The sequence below is a fragment of the Anomaloglossus baeobatrachus genome, chromosome 7 (assembly GCF_048569485.1).
Source record: "Anomaloglossus baeobatrachus isolate aAnoBae1 chromosome 7, aAnoBae1.hap1, whole genome shotgun sequence".
In the NCBI taxonomy this organism is placed as follows: domain Eukaryota; kingdom Metazoa; phylum Chordata; class Amphibia; order Anura; family Aromobatidae; genus Anomaloglossus; species Anomaloglossus baeobatrachus.
This window is the reverse complement of record NC_134359.1, coordinates 5,580,179-5,602,552: the sequence shown is the minus strand read 5'-3', so window position 1 is coordinate 5,602,552 and position 22,374 is coordinate 5,580,179. Positions and strand designations below refer to the sequence as shown.

Genomic DNA, 22,374 nt, shown 5'->3' with positions numbered 1-22,374 from the left:
AGTTTTAGCTTTGTGTGCGAAGGAGGTCAGACATCCACGCATAGCTCCACAGATTTTAGTCAGCAGTAGCTGCTGACTATTTCGGATGGAAGAAAAGAGGGCCCATATAGGGCCCCCAGCATGCTCCCTTCTCACCCCTGGATGGTGTTGTAAGGTTGAGGTACCTATTGCTGGTACGGCGGCTGGAGCCCACATGCTGTTTTCCTTCCACATCCCCCTGAGGGGCTCTGAGGAAGTGGGATCCTGCCGGCCTCAAAGCTCTGACGCCGGGCTCCATCCACAGACCCATTTGAACCTGCTGGATACGGAGCTGGAGTACCGTTCAGGGACATGGCCCTGCACCATTACAGGTACTCTGTGTCCCCGTACACACAGGCACAGCACACTCCAGACTTGCTGGGTGTGCTAGTGCGCCGGGGACAGTAAAGGGTTACAGTCACTGCAGCTTTGCTGAGTGACTTTGTGTTTTGGGAACTACCGCGCCGGACGCTCCGGGAGCGGCGGCGCGGCTGGGACTTGTAGTTCGCCGGGGACTGGGCGCCGACCGCGCTTTTACGGCGGCGGCGCTTATAACTCCAGTCCCCGGCTTCTGCGGCCTAGTGCCGCTTCGTTCCCGCCCCCTCCCTGTCACTCAGGGAAGGGGACAGGCGCTGAGCAATCAGCAGCGCCGAGGGCTGGAGCATTTTTACATGCTCCAGCCCTCTCACTGCACACTGTCGGACGCCGGATTCCCGCTCTGCCTTGGGGGCACGCCCACGGCCCGCCCCTCCTCACACGAGCTGGGGAAGAAGCCGGCAGCCATTACTGCAGAGCTCGGACTTTCGGCACCAAGGCAGGACGGTGACGATCATACACCCGCTTATAGGCGGGCGGTAAGAGGCACACATAGTGCTGACCACATATAACTGCAGTGTATACATGTGTTGTTTTTAACTACATAGGTCGCTATATGCCCGCTTGGGGAGCGACACATCAGCAGCAGGAAAGCAGGTGTGCTAAGGCACAGGCTTTCTAGGCTGCTTGTTTTGCACGACTGAGGTGTTCATTTGTGTTTATGCTGATATGCTATACATTGCGCTGTACAGTCGCTAGTCTTAGCTATATTCTCCTGGAATGGCTAGACTACAGCAGCAGAAAACCAAGGGTGCTGGGGCACAGGTTTTTTTCTATGCTGCTTGTATGCATGGGCGGCAGTGTGCATTTGTACTTGTGCTTGTATGCTATACATTGCACTGTATGGTCACTCTTCTGGGCTATATTCCCCTAGATGACCAGTCTACAGCAGCAGAAGAGCAGAGGTGCCAGGGCACAGGCTTCTATGCTGCTTGGATTGCATGGGCTGCAGTGTGCATTTGTACTTGTGCTTGTATGCTATACATTGCACTGTAGGGTCACTCTTCTGGGCTATATTCCCCTAGATGACTAGTATACAGCAGCAGAAGAGCAGGGGTGCCAGGGCACAGGCTTCTATGCTGCTTGTATTGCTTGTGCTGCAGTGGTCATTTGTACTTGTGCTTGTATGCTATACATTGCACTGTATGGTCACTCTTCTGGGCCATATTCCCCGAGATGACTAGTCTACAGCAGCAGAAGAGCAGAGGTGCCAGGGCACAGGCTTCTATGCTGCTTGTATTGCATGGGCTGCAGTGTGCATTTGTACTTGTGCTTGTATGCTATACATTGCACTGTATGGTCACTCTTCTGGGCCATATTCCCCTAGATGACTAGTATACAGCAGCAGAAGAGCAGGGGTGCCAGGGCACAGGCTTCTATGCTGCTTGTATTGCTTGTGCTGCAGTGGTCATTTGTACTTGTGCTTGTATGCTATACATTGCACTGTACGGTCACTCTTCTGGGCCATATTCCCCTAGATGACCAGTCTACAGCAGCAGAAGAGCAGAGGTGCCAGGGCACAGGCTTCTATGCTGCTTGTATTGCATGTGCTGCAGTGTTCATTTGTACTTGTGCTTGTATGCTATACATTGCACTGTAGGGTCACTCTGCTGGGCTATATTCCCCTAGATGACTAGTATACAGCAGCAGAAGAGCAGGGGTGCCAGGGCACAGGCTTCTATGCTGCTTGTATTGCTTGTGCTGCAGTGGTCATTTGTACTTTATGCCTGTATGCTATACATTGCAATGTACAGTCACCAATCTTGGCTATATACTTCTAGATAGCTAGTCGGCAGCGGCAAAAAAGCAACACAGATTTCAGTGCTGTTTTTACTACATGGTATGCTGTTCATGACACCGTCCCATTGTGTGCATGCTCCCCTGTAGCACGTCGTCTGCCGGGGTCTCTAGCACTTCGTCTGCCGGGGCTCTACTAGTTGTGGCCAAAGAAACCTCCTGTCAACCCTGTCCATGGACAGGGACGGAGTAGTCATAATATAGAGACTTGCACCCATGGGCAATCTACTTGACCAAAAGGCAGCTCTTCAGGGCTTTGATACTGACATCGCTCTCAATCCGGATACACCGGGTGGTAACGCCATACGGAATGATCCTATACCGTCCATCAATGGAAGGTTGGATCTTTCTCCCTCAGCTCCCCCAGTGGAGATAGGAGACGAACAGGAGAAGTTCCTTTTCAGTGTCTCACGCAGATATTGAGTATTTTTCTGGCCACGCTGACTTCAGAGAAGCAGTCCAGGAACACCACGCTTACCAGATAAGCGTCTTCTCCAAACGTTTTTAGGATACACGTTATCCCTTTTTTCCCCTGACGTGGTCAGCGCTGGACCCAGGGTCCAAAGGTGGATTCTCCAATCTCCAGGCTTGCATATAGAGCCATAGTTGCACTGGAGATGGGGCTTCACTTCAAGATGCCATTCACAGACAGATGGACTCTGGTTGAAATCTGTCTAGGAGGCTATCGGCGTGTCGGTTGCTCCGGCATCCACAGCCGTATTGGCAACCTAACCTTTTCCTTTTGCACTCATCCGGTTCACCGGTATGAGAATGATTTACGTTTGCTAGATCTGGTGAGAGCACTCAGAATCTACATTTCCCGCACGGCGCCCGTACGCCGTTCCGATGCCCTTGTCGCTGGTACGCGCAAGAGGTTGCAGGCTTCTAAAGCCACCCTGGCTCGATGGATCAAAGAACCAATTCTGGAAGCCTACCGTTTTGCAGGGCTTCCGGTTCTTTCAGGGCTGAAAGCCCATTCAACCAGAGCCGTGAGTGCGTCCTGGGCGCTACGACACCAGGCTTCGGCTCAACAGGTGTGCCAGGCAGCTACCTGGTCGAGTCTGCACACTTTCACCAAACATTATCAGGTGCATACCTATGCTTCGGCGGATGCCAGCTTAGGTAGAAGAGTCCTGCAGGCGGCAGTGACATCCCCGTAGGGGAGGGCTGTTTTGCAGCTCTAACATGAGGTATCTCTTTACCCACCCAGGGACAGCTTTTGGACGTCCCAATCGTCTGGGTCTCCCAATAGAGCGCTGAAGAAGAAGGGAATTTTGTTACTTACCGTAAATTCCTTTTCTTCTAGCTCTTATTGGGAGACCCAGCACCCGCCCTGTTGTCCTTCGGGATATCTTGGTTGTTTGCGGGTACACATGTTGTTCATGTTGAACGGTTTTTCAGTTCTCCGACGTTATTCGGAGTTAATTTGTTTAAACCAGTTATTGGCTTCCTCCTTCTTGCTTTGGCACTAAAACTGGAGAACCCGTGATACCACGGGGGGTATAGCCAGAGGGGGAGGGGCCTTGCACTTTTTAGTGTAGTGCTTTGTGTGGCCTCCGGAGGGCAGTAGCTATACCCCAATCCAATCGTCTGGGTCTCCCAATAAGAGCTAGAAGAAAAGGAATTTACGGTAAGTAACAAAATTCCCTTCTTTGTGTACTCGCCGTAAAATGTCTTTCTTGGAGCCTTTCATTGGGGAACACCGCTCCCACCCTTGTGGTTTTGGTTATCCTTTTCCTACTGCTTTTACACCAAACTGAGCTAGTTCCCGCCTATCTGGGGTTATATGCTGTGGGAGGAGGAGCTAACACTTTTGTAAATCTAGTGTCACGCCTCCCCTGGAGACAACATATAACCCACTGTCTGTGTCCCCCAATGAAAGGCTCCAAGAAAGACATTTTACGGTGAGTACACAAAAATGTCCTTTTCTTGCCTTATAAATGGGCTTGGCACCATCAGTTGTGTTGTGCAGAAGTCTGGTGGATACGCAGCTGATAGTCCTACTGCATAGACTGTTAGCTGCTTTTTTCTTGCCATAATACAGCTGCTTTTTTCTTGCCATAATACAAATTCTAAGTAAAGAAAAACGAGTGGCCATCATTACTTTAAGAAATGAAGGTCAATCAGTCCGAAAAATTGGGAAAACTTTGAAAGTGTCCCCAAGTGCAGTGGCAAAAACCATCAAACGCTACAAAGAAACTGGCTCACATGAGAACTGCCCCAGGAAAGGAAGCCCAAAATCACCTCTGCTGTGGAGGATAAGTTTATCAGAGTCACCAGCCTCAGAAATCGCAGGTTAACAGCAGCTCAGATTAGAGACCAGGTCAATGCCACACAGATCTAGCAGCAGACACATCTCTAGAACAACTGTTAAGAGGAGACTTTGTGCAGCAGCCTTCATGGTAAAATAACTGCTAGGAAACCACTGCTTAGGACTGGCAACAAGCAGAAGAGAACATAAGGAATGGACATTAGACCAGTGGAAATCTGTGCTTTGGTCTGATGAGTCCAAATTTGAGATCTTTGGATCCAACCACCGTGTCTTTGTAGAAAAGATGAACGGATGGACTCTACATGCCTGGTCCCCACCGTGAAGCATGGAGGAGGAGGTGTGATGGTGTGGGGGGGCTTTGCTGGCTCCCACCGTGAAGCATGGTGGAGGAGGTGTGATGGTGGGGGGGGGCTTTTCTGGTGACACTGTTAGGGAATTATTCAAAATTGAAGGCATACTGAACCAGCATGGCTACCACAGCATCTTGCAGCGGCGTGCTATTCCATCCGGTTTGCATTTAGTTGGACCATCATTTATTTTTCAACAGGACAATGACCCCAAACACACCTCCAGGCTGTGTAAGGGCTATTTGACTAAGAAGGAGAGTGATGGGGGCTACGCCAGGTGACAGTCACCAGACCTGAACCCAATCGAGATGGTTTGGGATGAGCTGGACCGCAGAGTGAAGGCAAAAGCACCAACAAGTGCTAAGCATCTCTGGGAACTCCTTCAAGACTGTTGGAAAACCATTTCCGGTGACTACCTCTTGAAGCTCATCAAGAGAATGCCAAGAGTGTGCAAAGCAGTAATCAAAGCAAAAGGCGGCGACTGTGAAGAACCTAGAATATAAGACATATTGTCAGCTGTGTCACACTTTTGTTAAGTATTTCATTCTACGTGTGGTAATTCATAGTTTTGATGCCTTCAATGTGAATCTACAATTTTCAGAGTCATGAAAATAAAGAAAACTCTTCGAATGAGAAGGTGTGTCCAAACCTTTGGTCTCTACTATGTATATGTAATACACTATGTAAGTGGGGAAACAATCAGTTTTCAGCAATAACCTAGTAAATAACATTTGTGCAGTCTCTGAATTTGTTGGTAGGAAATAGAATTGCTCCATCAGATCGTCCTTCGCAGAGGACCTCAAATCTGACCTAATAATGTTAAGGCCGGAGAACGACCTCTCTACAGTGACTGGGGCTGGAGGCAAAACCGTAACCACATGGGACCATCTAACAATCTCCGGGTATAAAGGAATGGCCTCATGCACAGGCAGTTTTGATGAACGGTTGAATTTTTCTATTTCTTTGAGAGCAAGTGAAAAATATTACTGAAATCTGCTCAATCTGCTGCTATAGGAGACGCAGTGACATCCGGCCAATCTGCCGCTATAGGAGACGCAGTGACATCCGGCCAATCTGCCGCTATAGCAGACGCAGTGACATCTGGCCAATCTGCTGCTATAGCAGACGCAGTGACATCTGGCCAATCTGCTGCTATAGCAGACGCAGTGACATCTGGCCAATCTGCTGCTATAGGAGACGGAGTGACATCTGGCCAATCTGCCGCTATAGGAGACGCAGTGACATCTGGACAATCTGCTGCTATAGCAGACGCAGTGACATCTGGCCAATCTGCTGCTATAGCAGACGCAGTGACATCTGGCCAATCTGCTGCTATAGCAGACGCAGTGACATCTGGTCAATCTGCCGCTATAGGAGACGCAGTGACATCTGGTCAATCTGCTGCTATAGGAGACGCAGTGACATCTGGCCAATCTGCTGCTATAGGAGACGCAGTGACATCTGGCCAATCTGCTGCTATAGGAGACGCAGTGACATCTGGCCAATCTGCTGCTATAGGAGACGCAGTGACATCTGGCCAATCTGCTGCTATAGGAGACGCAGTGACATCTGGTCAATCTGCTGCTATAGGAGACGCAGTGACATCTGGTCAATCTGCCGCTATAGGAGACGCAGTGACATCCGGCCAATCTGCTGCTATAGGAGACGCAGTGACATCTGGCCAATCTGCTGCTATAGGAGACGCAGTGACATCTGGCCAATCTGCTGCTATAGGAGACGCAGTGACATCTGGCCAATCTGCTGCTATAGGAGACGCAGTGACATCTGGCCAATCTGCCGCTATAGGAGACGCAGTGACATCTGGCCAATCTGCCGCTATAGGAGACACAGTGTTACGGTTGCTGCGAGCACTGGAGACTATGTCCAGATTTCTTGCTACTGCACATGTGCGAGCGCTGGAGACTAAGTCCAATCTTGGAGCCATTGCACATGTGCGGGTGACATCATCGCTGACACGAGGTCACATGTCTCTGACACCTTCTATGCCGATTGGTCGCTGGTCATGTGCTTGTGACGTCTTGCTCGGTGATAGGCCAGCATGACGTCACTCCTGTCGTTCTGGCAGCGGATTGGCTCTGGTGTCCTCCATCTTGGATGAGGCACAGAGTCTATATAAGACCCTGACACACGCCGCATGGTGCTCAGTCCTCTTGGTTCATGCATATGAGTAGACGCTCTGTGCGCGTTCCTCTAGGCATTCCTCTGTCTATGCTAGGTGAGCGCTACCGGCAGGGTAGCGTTCTTATACCTTACAGCTTCGGCTGCTGTCCGTATCCTTACCTCTTAGGGGAGCGGACATAGGCAGGTGCCTGAGGCACATGGTCTGGCTGGGCCTTGTGATTCTACTCGTAGGTGGACGTTGCCGCTAGGGTAACGTTCCTTATACTGCGTCTGGCAGTTGTTCGTATCCTCGCACACTAGGGGAGCGAACAGAGGTAGGAGCTTTGTGCGGCTTACGCTGCTGTTCGTCTCTTTTGCACCACTAGAAGAGCGGACCTAGGCAGGTGCCATATCTAGTGGTTCGTGTCCTCGCACACTAGTGGAGCGAACGCAGGTAGGAGCTTTGTGCGGCTTACGCTGCTGTTCGTCTCTTTTGCACCACTAGAAGAGCGGACCTAGGTAGGTGCCATTTCGCACACATTGCCTTTGTCTCTGTGATTATTAACAGAGATCATTCCACACACCCTCCAAGTAAGGGAGGAATTGCTTTACTTACTTATTATATTCTTCTGTGAGTTAACAGAGGTATTGCACTCTGCCATAGTCTGCAGCAAAGTCTTTGCACGGTGGACCCTGACTGTCTGATACTCCTTTCGGTTATTATCAGACAGCCCCCCGTAACATTAGGACTGAGCCAAGGGTCTGGCAGTTATGGCAGAATATCAGCAGTTACACCGTTACATACAAGTACTTGAGTCACGGCTCAAGAGTATAGAGGATAAACCTCAGACCATGGTGACATCTGCACATGATCCTCGACTTGCTCTGCCAAACAGATATTCTGGCGATGCCAGATCATGTCGTGGTTTCATTAGTCAGTGTCAGATACACCTAGAGGTCAACTCTTCTCGCTTCTCTACGGAGAGGTCCAGAGTAGGCTTTATCATCTCCTTACTTCAGGACAAAGCCTTAGAATGGGCGACTCCCCTATGGGAGCGCTCTGATGTGGTTACTCTGAGACATCAAGACTTTCTTGATGCTCTTAAGGCGGTATTCATGGGTCCGCAGGTTACCCATGATGCGGCCCTGAGACTGTTAGATCTATCTCAGGGTTCGTTATCCACTAGTTCTTATGCCATTGATTTTAGAACTCTGGTGGCAGAACTAGATTGGCCAGAGAAGGTGTTGATTCCTATCTTCTGGAGAGGGTTGGCAGGCTATGTCAAGGATGCCCTTGCTACTCGTGAGGTCCCTGCTTCTCTGGAGGACTTGATCACAGTAGCAACGAGGATCGATGTACGCCATAAGGAACGTAGACTCGAGGTCTCTTCCTCACGCCCTAAGCATCGGGCTATTCCAGTTGTTGAGGGTCCACTACCATCTTCCTCAGCATCTGAAACATCTCCCACTCCTATGGAGTTAGGTCATACGTCCTCCAGACTACGCAAGTCTGGTCCTCCTATATGTTACGTATGTCGTCAGGCTGGGCACTATGCCAACAAGTGTCCTAGTCGTCAGGGAAACTCCCTGGCCTAGTAACCATTAGAGGGGGTTACTAGAGACGTCTTCTGCACCCTCTAAGTGTTGTATCCCAGGTCAGCTCTCGTTATCTGAGAATACATGGCCTATTATGGCTTTTGTGGATTCCGGAGCTGACGGGATTTTTGTGTCCTCAGGATTTGTAAAGGGACACAATATTCCCTCTATCATGTTAGAGGCGCCTATTCCTGTCCGTGTTGTTAATGGAACTATGTTGTCTGACTCCATTACATTGAGGACAGTTCCCTTGCGCCTTTCCCTGTCTCAGGGTCACATAGAGGAGATTTCTTTTCTTGTTTTGCCTGAGGGTATAGACGACGTCCTTCTGGGTCTTCCATGGCTTCGGACTCATGCTCCTTACATTGACTGGGAGTCTGACAGCATTATTAGTTGGGGTTCGAAATGTCAGTCCCGATGTCTTCCCTTACCACCTAAGGTCGTTGCGGTTGCATCAACTGATCTCTCTCCCATACCTACACCCTATTTGGATTTCGCTGACGTGTTCTCCAAACAGGGTGCTGAGGTTCTTCCACCCCATAGGCCGTATGACTGTGCCATAGACCTTATCCCAGGTTCGGTTCCACCTAAAGGCAGGGTTTACCCCCTGTCGATACCTGAGTCGGAGGCCATGTCGACCTATATAAGAGAGAGTTTAGAGAAGGGGTTCATTCGTAAGTCTGTCTCTCCCGCGGGAGTTGGGTGTTTCTTTGTTCGGAAGAAAGAGGGTGATTTGCGTCCCTGCATAGATTACAGGGGTCTCAACGCAATCACAATAAAGAACAAATACCCATTACCTTTAATTTCGGAGCTCTTTGACAGACTGAGAGGAGCTCAAGTTTTTACGAAGTTGGATCTGCGGGGTGCGTATAACTTGGTACGAATTCGAAAGGGTGACGAATGGAAGACCGCTTTTAACACCCGAGACGGTCACTATGAATACCTCGTCATGCCTTTTGGGTTATGTAATGCACCTGCAGTATTTCAGGACTTCGTAAACGATGTGTTCAGGGATTTACTGTTATCCTCAGTAGTGGTGTATCTGGACGACATCCTGATTTTTTCTCCTGATCTGGAGACTCATCGTCAGGATGTCGTTCGTGTCCTTTCCCGTTTAAGGGAGCACTCATTGTTTGCTAAACTCGAGAAATGTGTATTCGAGCAGTCCTCATTGCCTTTTTTGGGTTACATTATCTCACAAGAGGGTCTGGCTATGGATCCTGCGAAGCTCTCTGCTGTCCTGCAATGGTCCGAACCTCATTCCTTGAAGGCGGTGCAACGCTTCTTAGGATTCATAAATTATTACAGGCAGTTCATACCCCATTTTTCTACTTTGGTGGCCCCTTTGGTGGCCTTGACTAAGAAAGGTGCTAATCCCAAAGCCTGGTCTACTGAGACATCTCAGGCTTTTGAGGCAGTAAAAAGACACTTTTCAACTGCTCCCGTTCTTCAAAGTCCCGATGAGAATAAGCCCTTCCTCTTAGAGGTTGATGCCTCTTCAGTGGGTGCTGGTGCGGTCTTGTATCAAAAGAACGGTGCAGGTAGAAAAAGGCCGTGTTTCTTCTTTGCTAAAACCTTTTCACCGGCAGAGAGAAACTATACCATTGGGGATAGGGAACTGCTCGCCTTGAGATTAGCCTTGGAGGAGTGGCGTCACTTTCTGGAAGGAGCGAAACATCCTTTCCAGGTCTATACAGACCATAAGAATCTGACGTACTTACAAACCGCTCAGCGTCTGAATCCTCGCCAAGCCCGCTGGTCCTTGTTTTTCTCCCGCTTTCACCTCTCCATCAACTATCTGTCTGGGAGTAAGAATAACAAGGCAGACGCCCTGTCTCGCTCTATGCTTTCTACCCAGGAAGAGATTGACGAACCTCGTCTTATCCTTCCCTCCAGGGTTTTTCATACGCTCTCCCCTGTGACGTTAGACCAAATCCCACCGGGCAAGACCTTTGTTCCGCCTGATCGACAGAATGATATACTGTCATGGGCCCACACCTCAAAGGTGGGTGGGCATTTTGGTATTAGGCGGACACGAGAGTTACTGGAGAGGTGGTATTGGTGGCCACACTTAGCCAGCCACGTCAAGAGATATGTCGGTTCCTGCTACTCGTGTGCTCGCAACCGTCCATTACGGCAGAGACCGGCTGGGCTCTTGCATCCTTTACCAGTGCCAGATAGACCATGGGAGGTGGTAGGCATGGACTTTGTGGGTGATCTTCCATGTTCACAGGGACATAGATTTGTGTGGGTCATTACGGACCATTTCTCCCGGATGGTTCATCTCGTACCGTTATCGAGAATCCCATCTTCCAGGGTACTAGCCAAACTATTCCTCAAGCATGTCTTTAGGCTTCACGGGATGCCAGATCGTATCATTTGTGATAGAGGCCCGCAATTTACTTCCCGTTTCTGGCGAGATCTTTGTAGCCTTCTGCAAATTGAGTTGAATCTCTCTTCGGCATACCATCCGGAGACTAATGGTTTGGTTGAACGTACCAATCAATCTATGATTATATACCTTCGACACTTTGTTGCTGAGAACCACGATAACTGGTCCTCCCTCCTACCCTGGGCAGAATTTGCCCTTAACAATTCGCTGGCTGAGGCCACTGGGCAGACACCGTTCGTACTCAATAATGGGCAACACCCTAGGGTACCAGTACCGTTTCCCGCTGCTGCACCTCCTCCTCTTGTGGCCGACTGGGCAACTAATGCCAGAGAGGTTTGGGATCGGACTCAAGAGTCGATCCAAGCAGCTAAGGACCGTATGAAGACGGTGTCCAATCGGTTTCGTCGCCCGGCTCCTGTCTTTTCTCCAGGGGACTTTGTGTGGCTCTCTGCAAAACACGTGAGACTTAGAGTGAGCTCTGTCAAATTTGCTCCTCGCTTCCTGGGTCCTTATGAGGTTCTTCGACAGGTAAATCCTGTAGTCTATCAATTGAAGTTACCTGTCCATCTTAGGATTCATGACAAATTCCATGTCTCACTGCTAAAGCCGGCTATTTTACCTCACGCTCGTGAAGTGCACTCTCCTGCCTCTGATTCCTCTCGCTCTAGCTATGAGGTACGAGCCATAGTTGGTTCTAAGATGGTTAGAGGGCGCAGGTTCTTCTTGATAGATTGGGAGGGCTATGGTCCGGAACATCGCTCTTGGGAGCCTGAGGAGGCTGTCCATGCTCCCGACTTAGTTGCCGATTACCTGCGTCGCCGGGAGGGGGGCCCTTGAGGGGGAGGTACTGTTACGGTTGCTGCGAGCACTGGAGACTATGTCCAGATTTCTTGCTACTGCACATGTGCGAGCGCTGGAGACTAAGTCCAGATTTCTTGCTACTGAACATGTGCGAGCGCCGGAGACTAAGTCCAATCTTGGAGCCATTGCACATGTGCGGGTGACATCATCGCTGACACGAGGTCACATGTCTCTGACACCTTCTATGCCGATTGGTCGCTGGTCATGTGCTTGTGACGTCTTGCTCGGTGATAGGCCAGCATGACGTCACTCCTGTCGTTCTGGCAGCGGATTGGCTCTGGTGTCCTCCATCTTGGATGAGGCACAGAGTCTATATAAGACCCTGACACACGCCGCATGGTGCTCAGTCCTCTTGGTTCATGCATATGAGTAGACGCTCTGTGCGCGTTCCTCTAGGCATTCCTCTGTCTATGCTAGGTGAGCGCTACCGGCAGGGTAGCGTTCTTATACCTTACAGCTTCGGCTGCTGTCCGTATCCTTACCTCTTAGGGGAGCGGACATAGGCAGGTGCCTGAGGCACATGGTCTGGCTGGGCCTTGTGATTCTACTCGTAGGTGGACGTTGCCGCTAGGGTAACGTTCCTTATACTGCGTCTGGCAGTTGTTCGTATCCTCGCACACTAGGGGAGCGAACAGAGGTAGGAGCTTTGTGCGGCTTACGCTGCTGTTCATCTCTTTTGCACCACTAGAAGAGCGGACCTAGGCAGGTGCCATATCTAGTGGTTCGTGTCCTCGCACACTAGTGGAGCGAACGCAGGTAGGAGCTTTGTGCGGCTTACGCTGCTGTTCGTCTCTTTTGCACCACTAGAAGAGCGGACCTAGGTAGGTGCCATTTCGCACACATTGCCTTTGTCTCTGTGATTATTAACAGAGATCATTCCACACACCCTCCAAGTAAGGGAGGAATTGCTTTACTTACTTATTATATCCTTCTGTGAGTTAACAGAGGTATTGCACTCTGCCATAGTCTGCAGCAAAGTCTTTGCACGGTGGACCCTGACTGTCTGATACTCCTTTCGGTTATTATCAGACAGCCCCCTGTAACACACAGTGACATCTGGTCAATCTGCTGCTATAGGAGACACAGTGACATTTGGCCAATCTGCCGCTATAGGAGACACAGTGACATCTGGTCAATCTGCTGCTATAGGAGACGCAGTGACATCTGGTCAATCTGCCGCTATAGGAGACGCAGTGACATCTGGACAATCTGCCGCTATAGGAGACGCAGTGACATTTGGCCAATCTGCCGCTATAGGAGACACAGTGACATCTGGCCAATCTGCCGCTATAGGAGACGCAGTGACATCTGGCCAATCTGCCGCTATAGGAGACGCAGTGACATCTGGCCAATCTGCCGCTATAGGAGACGCAGTGACATCTGGCCAATCTGCCGCTATAGGAGACGCAGTGACATCTGGCCAATCTGCCGCTATAGGAGACGGAGTGACATCTGGACAATCTGCTGCTATAGGAGACGCAGTGACATTTGGCCAATCTGCCGCTATAGGAGACACAGTGACATCTGGCCAATCTGCCGCTATAGGAGACGCAGTGACATCTGGCCAATCTGCCGCTATAGGAGACGGAGTGACATCTGGCCAATCTGCTGCTATAGGAGACGCAGTGACATCTGGTCAATCTGCTGCTATAGGAGACGCAGTGACATCTGGCAATCTGCTGCTATAGGAGACACAGTGACATCTGGTCAATCTGCCGCTATAGGAGACGCAGTGACATCTGGCCAATCTGCCGCTATAGGAGACACAGTGACATCTGGTCAATCTGCCGCTATAGGAGACGGAGTGACATCTGGCCAATCTGCCGCTATAGGAGACGGAGTGACATCTGGCCAATCTGCCGCTATAGGAGACGCAGTGACATCTGGCCAATCTGCCGCTATAGGAGACGCAGTGACATCTGGCCAATCTGCCGCTATAGGAGACGGAGTGACATCTGGTCAATCTGCCGCTATAGGAGACGGAGTGACATCTGGCCAATCTGCTGCTATAGGAGACGCAGTGACATCTGGTCAATCTGCTGCTATAGGAGACGCAGTGACATCTGGCAATCTGCTGCTATAGGAGACACAGTGACATCTGGTCAATCTGCCGCTATAGGAGACGCAGTGACATCTGGCCAATCTGCCGCTATAGGAGACACAGTGACATCTGGTCAATCTGCCGCTATAGGAGACGGAGTGACATCTGGCCAATCTGCCGCTATAGGAGACGCAGTGACATCTGGCCAATCTGCCGCTATAGGAGACGCAGTGACATCTGGCCAATCTGCCGCTATAGGAGACGGAGTGACATCTGGTCAATCTGCCGCTATAGGAGACGCAGTGACATCTGGCCAATCTGCCGCTATAGGAGACGCAGTGACATCTGGCCAATCTGCCGCTATAGGAGACGGAGTGACATCTGGCAATCTGCCGCTATAGGAGACGGAGTGACATCTGGCCAATCTGCCGCTATAGGAGACGCAGTGACATCTGGCCAATCTGCCGCTATAGGAGACGGAGTGACATCTGGCCAATCTGCCGCTATAGGAGACGGAGTGACATCTGGTCAATCTGCCGCTATAGGAGACACAGTGACATCTGGCCAATCTGCCGCTATAGGAGACGCAGTGACATCTGGCCAATCTGACGCTATAGGAGACGGAGTGACATCTGGCCAATCTGCCGCTATAGGAGACGCAGTGACATCTGGCCAATCTGACGCTATAGGAGACGCAGTGACATCTGGACAATCTGCTGCTATAGGAGACGCCGTGACATCTGGCCAATCTGCTGCTATAGGAGACGGAGTGACATCTGGTCAATCTGCCGCTATAGGAGACGGAGTGACATCTGGCCAATCTGCCGCTATAGGAGACGCAGTGACATCCGGTCAATCTGCCGCTATAGGAGACGCCGTGACATCTGGACAATCTGCCGCTATAGGAGACGCCGTGACATCTGGCCAATCTGCTGCTATAGGAGACGCCGTGACATCTGGCCAATCTGCTGCTATAGGAGACGGAGTGACATCTGGTCAATCTGCCGCTATAGGAGACGGAGTGACATCTGGCCAATCTGCCGCTATAGGAGACGCAGTGACATCTGGACAATCTGCCGCTATAGGAGACGCAGTGACATCTGGCCAATCTGCCGCTATAGGAGACGCAGTGACATCTGGCCAATCTGCCGCTATAGGAGACACAGTGACATCTGGCCAATCTGCCGCTATATGAGACGCAGTGACATCTGGTCAATCTGCCGCTATAGGAGACGCAGTGACATCTGGCAATCTGCCGCTATAGGAGACACAGTGACATCTGGTCAATCTGCCGCTATAGGAGACGGAGTGACATCTGGTCAATCTGCCGCTATAGGAGACGGAGTGACATCTGGTCAATCTGCTGCTATAGGAGACGCAGTGACATCTGGCCAATCTGCTGCTATAGAAGACGCAGTGACATCTGGCCAATCTGCTGCTATAGGAGACGCAGTGACATCTGGCCAATCTGCCGCTATATGAGACGCAGTGACATCTGGTCAATCTGCCGCTATAGGAGACGCAGTGACATCTGGCAATCTGCCGCTATAGGAGACACAGTGACATCTGGTCAATCTGCCGCTATAGGAGACGCAGTGACATCTGGTCAATCTGCCGCTATAGGAGACGCAGTGACATCTGGTTAATCTGCCGCTATAGGAGACGGAGTGACATCTGGTCAATCTGCTGCTATAGGAGACGCAGTGACATCTGGCCAATCTGCTGCTATAGGAGACGCAGTGACATCTGGCCAATCTGCTGTTGTAGGAGACGCAGTGACATTTGGCCAATCTGCTGTTGTAGGAGACGCAGTGACATCTGGCCAATCTGCTGCTATAGGAGACGCAGTGACATCTGGTCAATCTGCTGCTATAGGAGACGCAGTGACAGCTGGCCAATCTGCCGCTATAGGAGACGCAGTGAAATCTGGTCAATCTGCCGCTATAGGAGACACAGTGACATCTGGACAATCTGCCGCTATAGGAGACGCCGTGACATCTGGTCAATCTGCCGCTATAGGAGACGCAGTGACATCTGGTCAATCTGCCGCTATAGGAGACGCAGTGACATCTGGCCAATCTGCCGCTATAGGAGACGCAGTGACATCTGGTCAATCTGCCGCTATAGGAGACGCAGTGACATCTGGCAATCTGCCGCTATAGGAGACACAGTGACATCTGGTCAATCTGCCGCTATAGGAGACGGAGTGACATCTGGCCAATCTGCCGCTATAGGAGACGCAGTGACATCTGGCCAATCTGACGCTATAGGAGACGCAGTGACATCTGGCCAATCTGCCGCTATAGGAGACGCAGTGACATCTGGCCAATCTGACGCTATAGGAGACGGAGTGACATCTGGCCAATCTGACGCTATAGGAGACGGAGTGACATCTGGCCAATCTGCCGCTATAGGAGACGGAGTGACATCTGGTCAATCTGCCGCTATAGGAGACGCAGTGACATCTGGACAATCTGCTGCTATAGGAGACGCCGTGACATCTGGCCAATCTGCTGCTATAGGAGACGCAGTGACATCCGGCCAATCTGCTGCTATAGGAGACGCAGTGACATCCGGCCAATCTGCTGCTATAGGAGACGCAGTGACATCTGGCCAATCTGCCGCTATAGGAGACGCAGTGACATCTGGCCAATCTGCCGCTATAGGAGACGCAGTGACATCTGGCCAATCTGCCGCTATAGGAGACGCAGTGACATCTGGTCAATCTGCCGCTATAGGAGACGCAGTGACATCTGGTCAATCTGCCGCTATAGGAGACGCAGTGACATCTGGTCAATCTGCCGCTATAGGAGACGCAGTGACATCTGGACAATCTGCCGCTATAGGAGACGCAGTGACATCTGGCCAATCTGCTGCTATAGGAGACGCAGTGACATCTGGCCAATCTGCCGCTATAGGAGACGCAGTGACATCTGGTCAATCTGCCGCTATAGGAGACGCAGTGACATCTGGACAATCTGCCGCTATAGGAGACGCAGTGACATCTGGCCAATCTGCCGCTATAGGAGACGCAGTGACATCTGGTCAATCTGCTGCTATAGGAGACGCAGTGACATCTGGTCAATCTGCCGCTATAGGAGACGCAGTGACATTGAAGCAGAAATGCCATCTGTGATTAAACCTCCTCTTTGGGACAGGCAAAATAGCAAGTTCTTCCACTCCCTTATGAAAATGCCAGGAGTTAAATCCTCAGCTTGTAATTTTGTAGCCACGGTAAATGGGTGATTAAGCAATTCCTTCAATTCAGCCACCTGTGTCCATTGACTTTTTTTTAGGGTTACCTGAGGGTTCACCATATCTATAAAACGATTTTAGTTCAAGCAATCGCTCACTCATTAAATAAGTGCTGCTTCACCGAGTGACGTGATCCAACAATTGCCCCTTTCCCAGCACGTCTCTTCAAGATGGAATCAATTTTAGGGGTTCTGGCGGCAATAACCAATTTCCTCACTTTTCCAGCATGTCCCTCTTGCAGACTCTCTCTTATTGCAGCTGCAGCGTGTGCACAACACAGCGCATGTGCTGAATAGGAAACAAGATCCTCTCAACCTAAAGTATCATTTTGCTGTTCTTCTGTTGTAATATCTGTTTGTTCCTCCGTTACATGAGCAGCGCTGTGGCTCCAGCTCACACACACTGAATGCTACATTCTCTTCTAGCTGCTGTTCATTCCTCTCATTCATCAGTGTAATTGTACTTATGTGTGAAGCATTGTCCGGTATTTTCTAATCTGCTTTTGCTATTGAAATCATTATCTAGCTCTGAAACCTTTCAGGGGATGCGGTTTTATAAAAAGCTGATCTGCTTTTGCAGCTGAAAAACGTATCCTCAAAAAACGCAGCAAAAACGCTGTGTGTGAATGCAGCCTTAGATCAGGAATAGAACAGACTTTTATAGGACATTTCAGAACTTTCCCAAATTCCTATGAAAAAATATTCATCACATTCTGCACGGACCGTGCACCCAATTATTATAGATTTTAGGAGTCGGTGCATTTTATACTGACTCTACAGCCCTACTTCCCTGACATCCCTCCCCCGCAGCCGTCCCTCCCCCGCTGCTGCCTTCCCTGCAGCCGTCCCTCCCCCGCTGCTGCCTTCCCTGGTGTCCCTCCCCTGCAGCCGTCCCTCCCCCGCTGCTGCCTTCCCTGGTGTCCCTCCCCTGCAGCCGTCCCTCCCCTGCAGCCGTCCCTCCCCCGCTGCTGCCTTCCCTGGTGTCCCTCCCCTGCAGCCGTCCCTCCCCCGCTGCTGCCTTCCCTGACATCCCTCCCCCCGCAGCCGTCCCTCCCCCGCTGCTGCCTTCCCTGGTGTCCCTCCCCCCGCAGCCGTCCATCCACTGCTGCCTTCTTTCCATTGCGGCCGTCCCTCCCCCGCGGCCGTCCCTCCGCTGCTGCCTTCCCTGGCGTGCCTCCCACGCAGCTGTTCTTCCCCCGCAGCCGACCATCCACTGCTGCCTTCCCTGGCGTCCCTCCCCCGCGGCCGTCCCTCCGCTGCTGCCTTCCCTGGCGTCCCTCCCTGGTGCTGAATCCACAGCCTGGAAGTGGAGCAGGGGGATTGACACAAATTTGTAATGGGAGGGGCGCAGGGGTTGTACATGTCTGGTGCTGTATTCCGGGGCGCAGTGTGCGGGGGTCCAGCACAGGATTTCTCTGGCCCCGTCCCCTGGATGTTCAGGGCCCCAGAATCTTATATCTTAATCTCTCACCGTGGTACAGATACCGAGGAGTGACTGCAGGGAAGGAGGCGGAGCCAGACACAGGAGTCAAAGGGGTGGAGCTTCTGCCGCACGGTGAATGTCAGCGCTACCTACAGGTATATGTAATGTCTACTTCTCACGCATCATCCCTACATAACACAGGACAAGAAAAGTATGTGCACCAGCAGAATAGTGAGTGCAGCTCTGGAGTATAATACAGGAGGTAACTCAGGATCAGTAATGTAATGTATGTACACAGTGAGTGCACCAGCCGAATAGTGAGTGCAGCTCTGGAGTATAATACAGGAGGTAACTCAGGATCAGTAATGTATGTACACAGTGACTACACCAGCAGAATAGTGAGTGCAGCTCTGGAGTATAATACAGGAGGTAACTCAGGATCAGTAATGTAATGTATGTACACAGTGACTACACCAGCAGAATAGTGAGTGCAGCTCTGCAGTATAATACAGGAGGTAACTCGGGATCAGTAATGTAATGTATGTACACAGTGACTGCACCAGCAGAATAGTGAGTGCAGCTCTGGAGTATAATACAGGAGGTAACTCAGGATCAGTAATGTAATGTATGTACACAGTGAGTGCACCAGCAGAATAGTGAGTGCAGCTCTGGAGTATAATACAGGAGGTAACTCAGGATCAGTAATGTAATGTATGTACACAGTGAGTGCACCAGCAGAATAGTGAGTGCAGCTCTGGAGTATAATACAGGAGGTAACTCAGGATCAGTAATGTATGTACACAGTGACTACACCAGCAGAATAGTGAGTGCAGCTCTGGAGTATAATACAGGAGGTAACTCGGGATCAGTAATGTAATGTATGTACACAGTGACTGCACCAGCAGAATAGTGAGTGCAGCTCTGCAGTATAATACAGGAGGTAACTCAGGATCAGTAATGTAATGTCTGTACACAGTGACTGCCCCGGCAGAATAGTGAGCGCAGCTCTGGATCCTCCGTTTGCCCGGCCTCTTATTTTGGCTGTCCTCTTCTTTGGTGCAGCACGTTTGCAGGGAGTTGGGGGTTCAGGATGTGAAGAATCTTCTTGCGGTCGCTGCTGTGAGGGTCAGGGAAGCTGGAACGTGTTGTGCACTGCAAAAGGTAACGCCATCTGAGAGGGGACGGTGCAGAGCGTACAGGTGGGGGAGCAGTTGTCCTGCTGTTTCCTGTTGCTCATTGGCGCCTGTATTCGGGCCGGTCTGAGCCTCATTCTTGAGGGTCTCCATGTGGCGCCCCCTTCTCCTCGTGCTCGGTTGTGTGTGGCCCCTATGTTCTTGTCTGTCTGCCGTGGCTTCTCTGGAGGTGACGCTGCTTGTGTCTTTCAGATTCTCTCGGCCATCAGTGGCGTCATCTCTGGGCCCCGGGCCCCTCCACTGCTTTATAAGCACAGCTCCCGGCTCCAGGAGACGCGCGGTCCCGACATCTTAGACGAGTCCCACTTCCTGCACCTGCCGCCAACCATCGAGCTGTGGGCCGGAGAGCTACGGGCCCTGCAGGTAGGAGTGATGGGACGAGCGCCTGCACGTGACGCTACCACCCATGCGATGTCATACCCACACCCCCATGTTTTGGACCTGTACCCCCTCTCTCTGTCAGATGCTGCATCGGTCACTCAGGAAGCTGAATGTGACACTCCAGCCGCAGCTGCAGGGGGACAGGACCGAGGAGGCGGCGGGGGCCGGGGTCCGTGTGCAGGAACTCCTGCTGCTGGTGGATACGATGGTGGAGGATGTGGAGAACCAGCGACAGGTGAGGACCCATCACACACCGCCTGCACCCCAGAAACACTGGGACTGCAGTGTTCACCCCGGCCACTAGATGTCAGCACTCAAAATATGATGTAACATTTACTGTGCAGAAATCTTAGGCAGGTAAAAGAATAAGAAGCTACGACCCCGGGCACTAATACAGCAGGCAAATATAAAACACCCCCGAAAATAAGCAGAAGAGTCTATAAGCCCCTGTCTTGTTTCTCAGGACACAGGTATTTATAATATATGATGTATGCGTCTGTAGTGTGACTCCGGCTTAAGAGGAACCACATGTGGCTTTTTAAAAAAATTATTTAAATAAATAATTAAAAGAACTGGCTTGCGGTCCCTCCAATGTTGATAGCCCGCCAAGATAAAGCTGACGGCTGGGGCTGTATTCTCACACTGGGGAGGTCCAGCCTAAACATATCAGCCGCCAGCTTTACCGGCTCTTCCTGGTGCCCTCTATCACCACTTTATTAACCCCCCTTAATCACCCCTGGAGGTCTGACGTAATCCACACGAGATCCCACGGCGATTCCAACTCTGCTACATCCCTGTCCTGTCACAGCAAGCGGCCATAGAGCTTGACTGCCGGCTGTGAGCGCCAGAGAATGAATGAGCCGCCATGACTGAATGCAGGGAGCAGTGTACAGCGGCGCGGGAGCAGTGTACAGCGGCGCGGGAGCAGTGTACTGCTCCTGACTTTTACAGTCCAAGTCCACCCATCCTTAGTAATCAATAATTCTCTGGACAATTCAACACATTCCGCCATAAGTGTGTGTATATATTATATATATATATTTATTAATTAGTAGGGCAAATAAGTATTGATTTGCATTTTGTTGCGTGAAATAAGTATTTGTTATAATATAAAAGCAGAAGTTAATATTTGGTGGAAACCTTTCTCTGCGGTTACCGAGGTCGGACAATTCCTTTAGATCTTCACCAGGTTTGCACACAATGCAGCAGGGATTTCAGTGACTCCTCCATACATATCTTCTCCTGATCTTTCAGGTCACACCTCTATACAGATCTTCTCCTGATCTTTCAGGTCACTCTTCCATACAGATCTTCTCCTGATCTTTCAGGTCACTCCTCCATACAGATCTTCTCCAGGTCTTTCAGGTCACTCTTCCATACAGATCTTCTCCAGGTCTTTCAGGTCACTCTTCCATACAGATCTTCTCCAGGTCTTTCAGGTCACTCTTCCATACAGATCTTCTCCAGGTCTTTCAGGTCACTCTTCCATACAGATCTTCTCCACATCTTTCAGGTCACTCCTCCATACAGATCTTCTCCAGATCCTTCAGGTCACTCCTCCATACAGATCTTCTCCAGGTCTTTCAGGTCACTCCTCCATACAGCTCTTCTCCACATCTTTCAGGTCACTCTTCCATACAGATCTTCTCCACATCTTTCAGGTCTCTCCTCCATACAGATCTTCTCCACATCTTTCAGGTCACTCCTCCATACAGATCTTCTCCAGATCTTTCAGGTCACTCCTCCATACAGATCTTCTCCAGATCTTTCAGGTCTCTCCTCCATACAGATCTTCTCCACATCTTTCAGGTCTCTCCTCCATACAGATCTTCTCCACATCTTTCAGGTCTCTCCTCCATACAGATCTTCTCCACATCTTTCAGGTCTCTCCTCCATACAGATCTTCTCCACATCTTTCAGGTCTCTCCTCCATACAGATCTTCTCCACATCTTTCAGGTCTCTCCTCCATACAGATCTTCTCCACATCTTTCAGGTCACTCCTCCATACAGATCTTCTCCACATCTTTCAGGTCACTCCTCCATACAGATCTTCTCCACATCTTTCAGGTCACTCCTCCATACAGATCTTCTCCACATCTTTCAGGTCACTCCTCCATACAGATATTCTCCAGATCTTTCAGGTCACTCCTCCATACAGATATTCTCCAGATCTTTCAGGTCACTCCTCCATACAGATCTTCTCCACATCTTTCAGGTCTCTCCTCCATACAGATCTTCCCCAGATCTCTCAGGTCACTCCTCCATACAGATCTTCCCCAGATCTCTCAGGTCACTCCTCCAT

General features: G+C 50.6%; 1 protein-coding gene across 1 annotated transcript in view; it reads left to right on the top strand.

The window, feature by feature from the left end:
• The window catches only part of CEP70 (centrosomal protein 70), a 41,686-nt gene that overhangs the window by 11,948 nt on the left and 7,364 nt on the right, over positions 1-22,374 (top strand). Inside the window, exons 2-5 of the mRNA XM_075318744.1 lie at positions 18,556-18,652; positions 19,560-19,658; positions 19,883-20,053; positions 20,154-20,306. Coding sequence (XP_075174859.1) covers positions 18,556-18,652; positions 19,560-19,658; positions 19,883-20,053; positions 20,154-20,306 — 520 coding nt within the window. The remainder of the gene's footprint in view (positions 1-18,555; positions 18,653-19,559; positions 19,659-19,882; positions 20,054-20,153; positions 20,307-22,374) is intronic.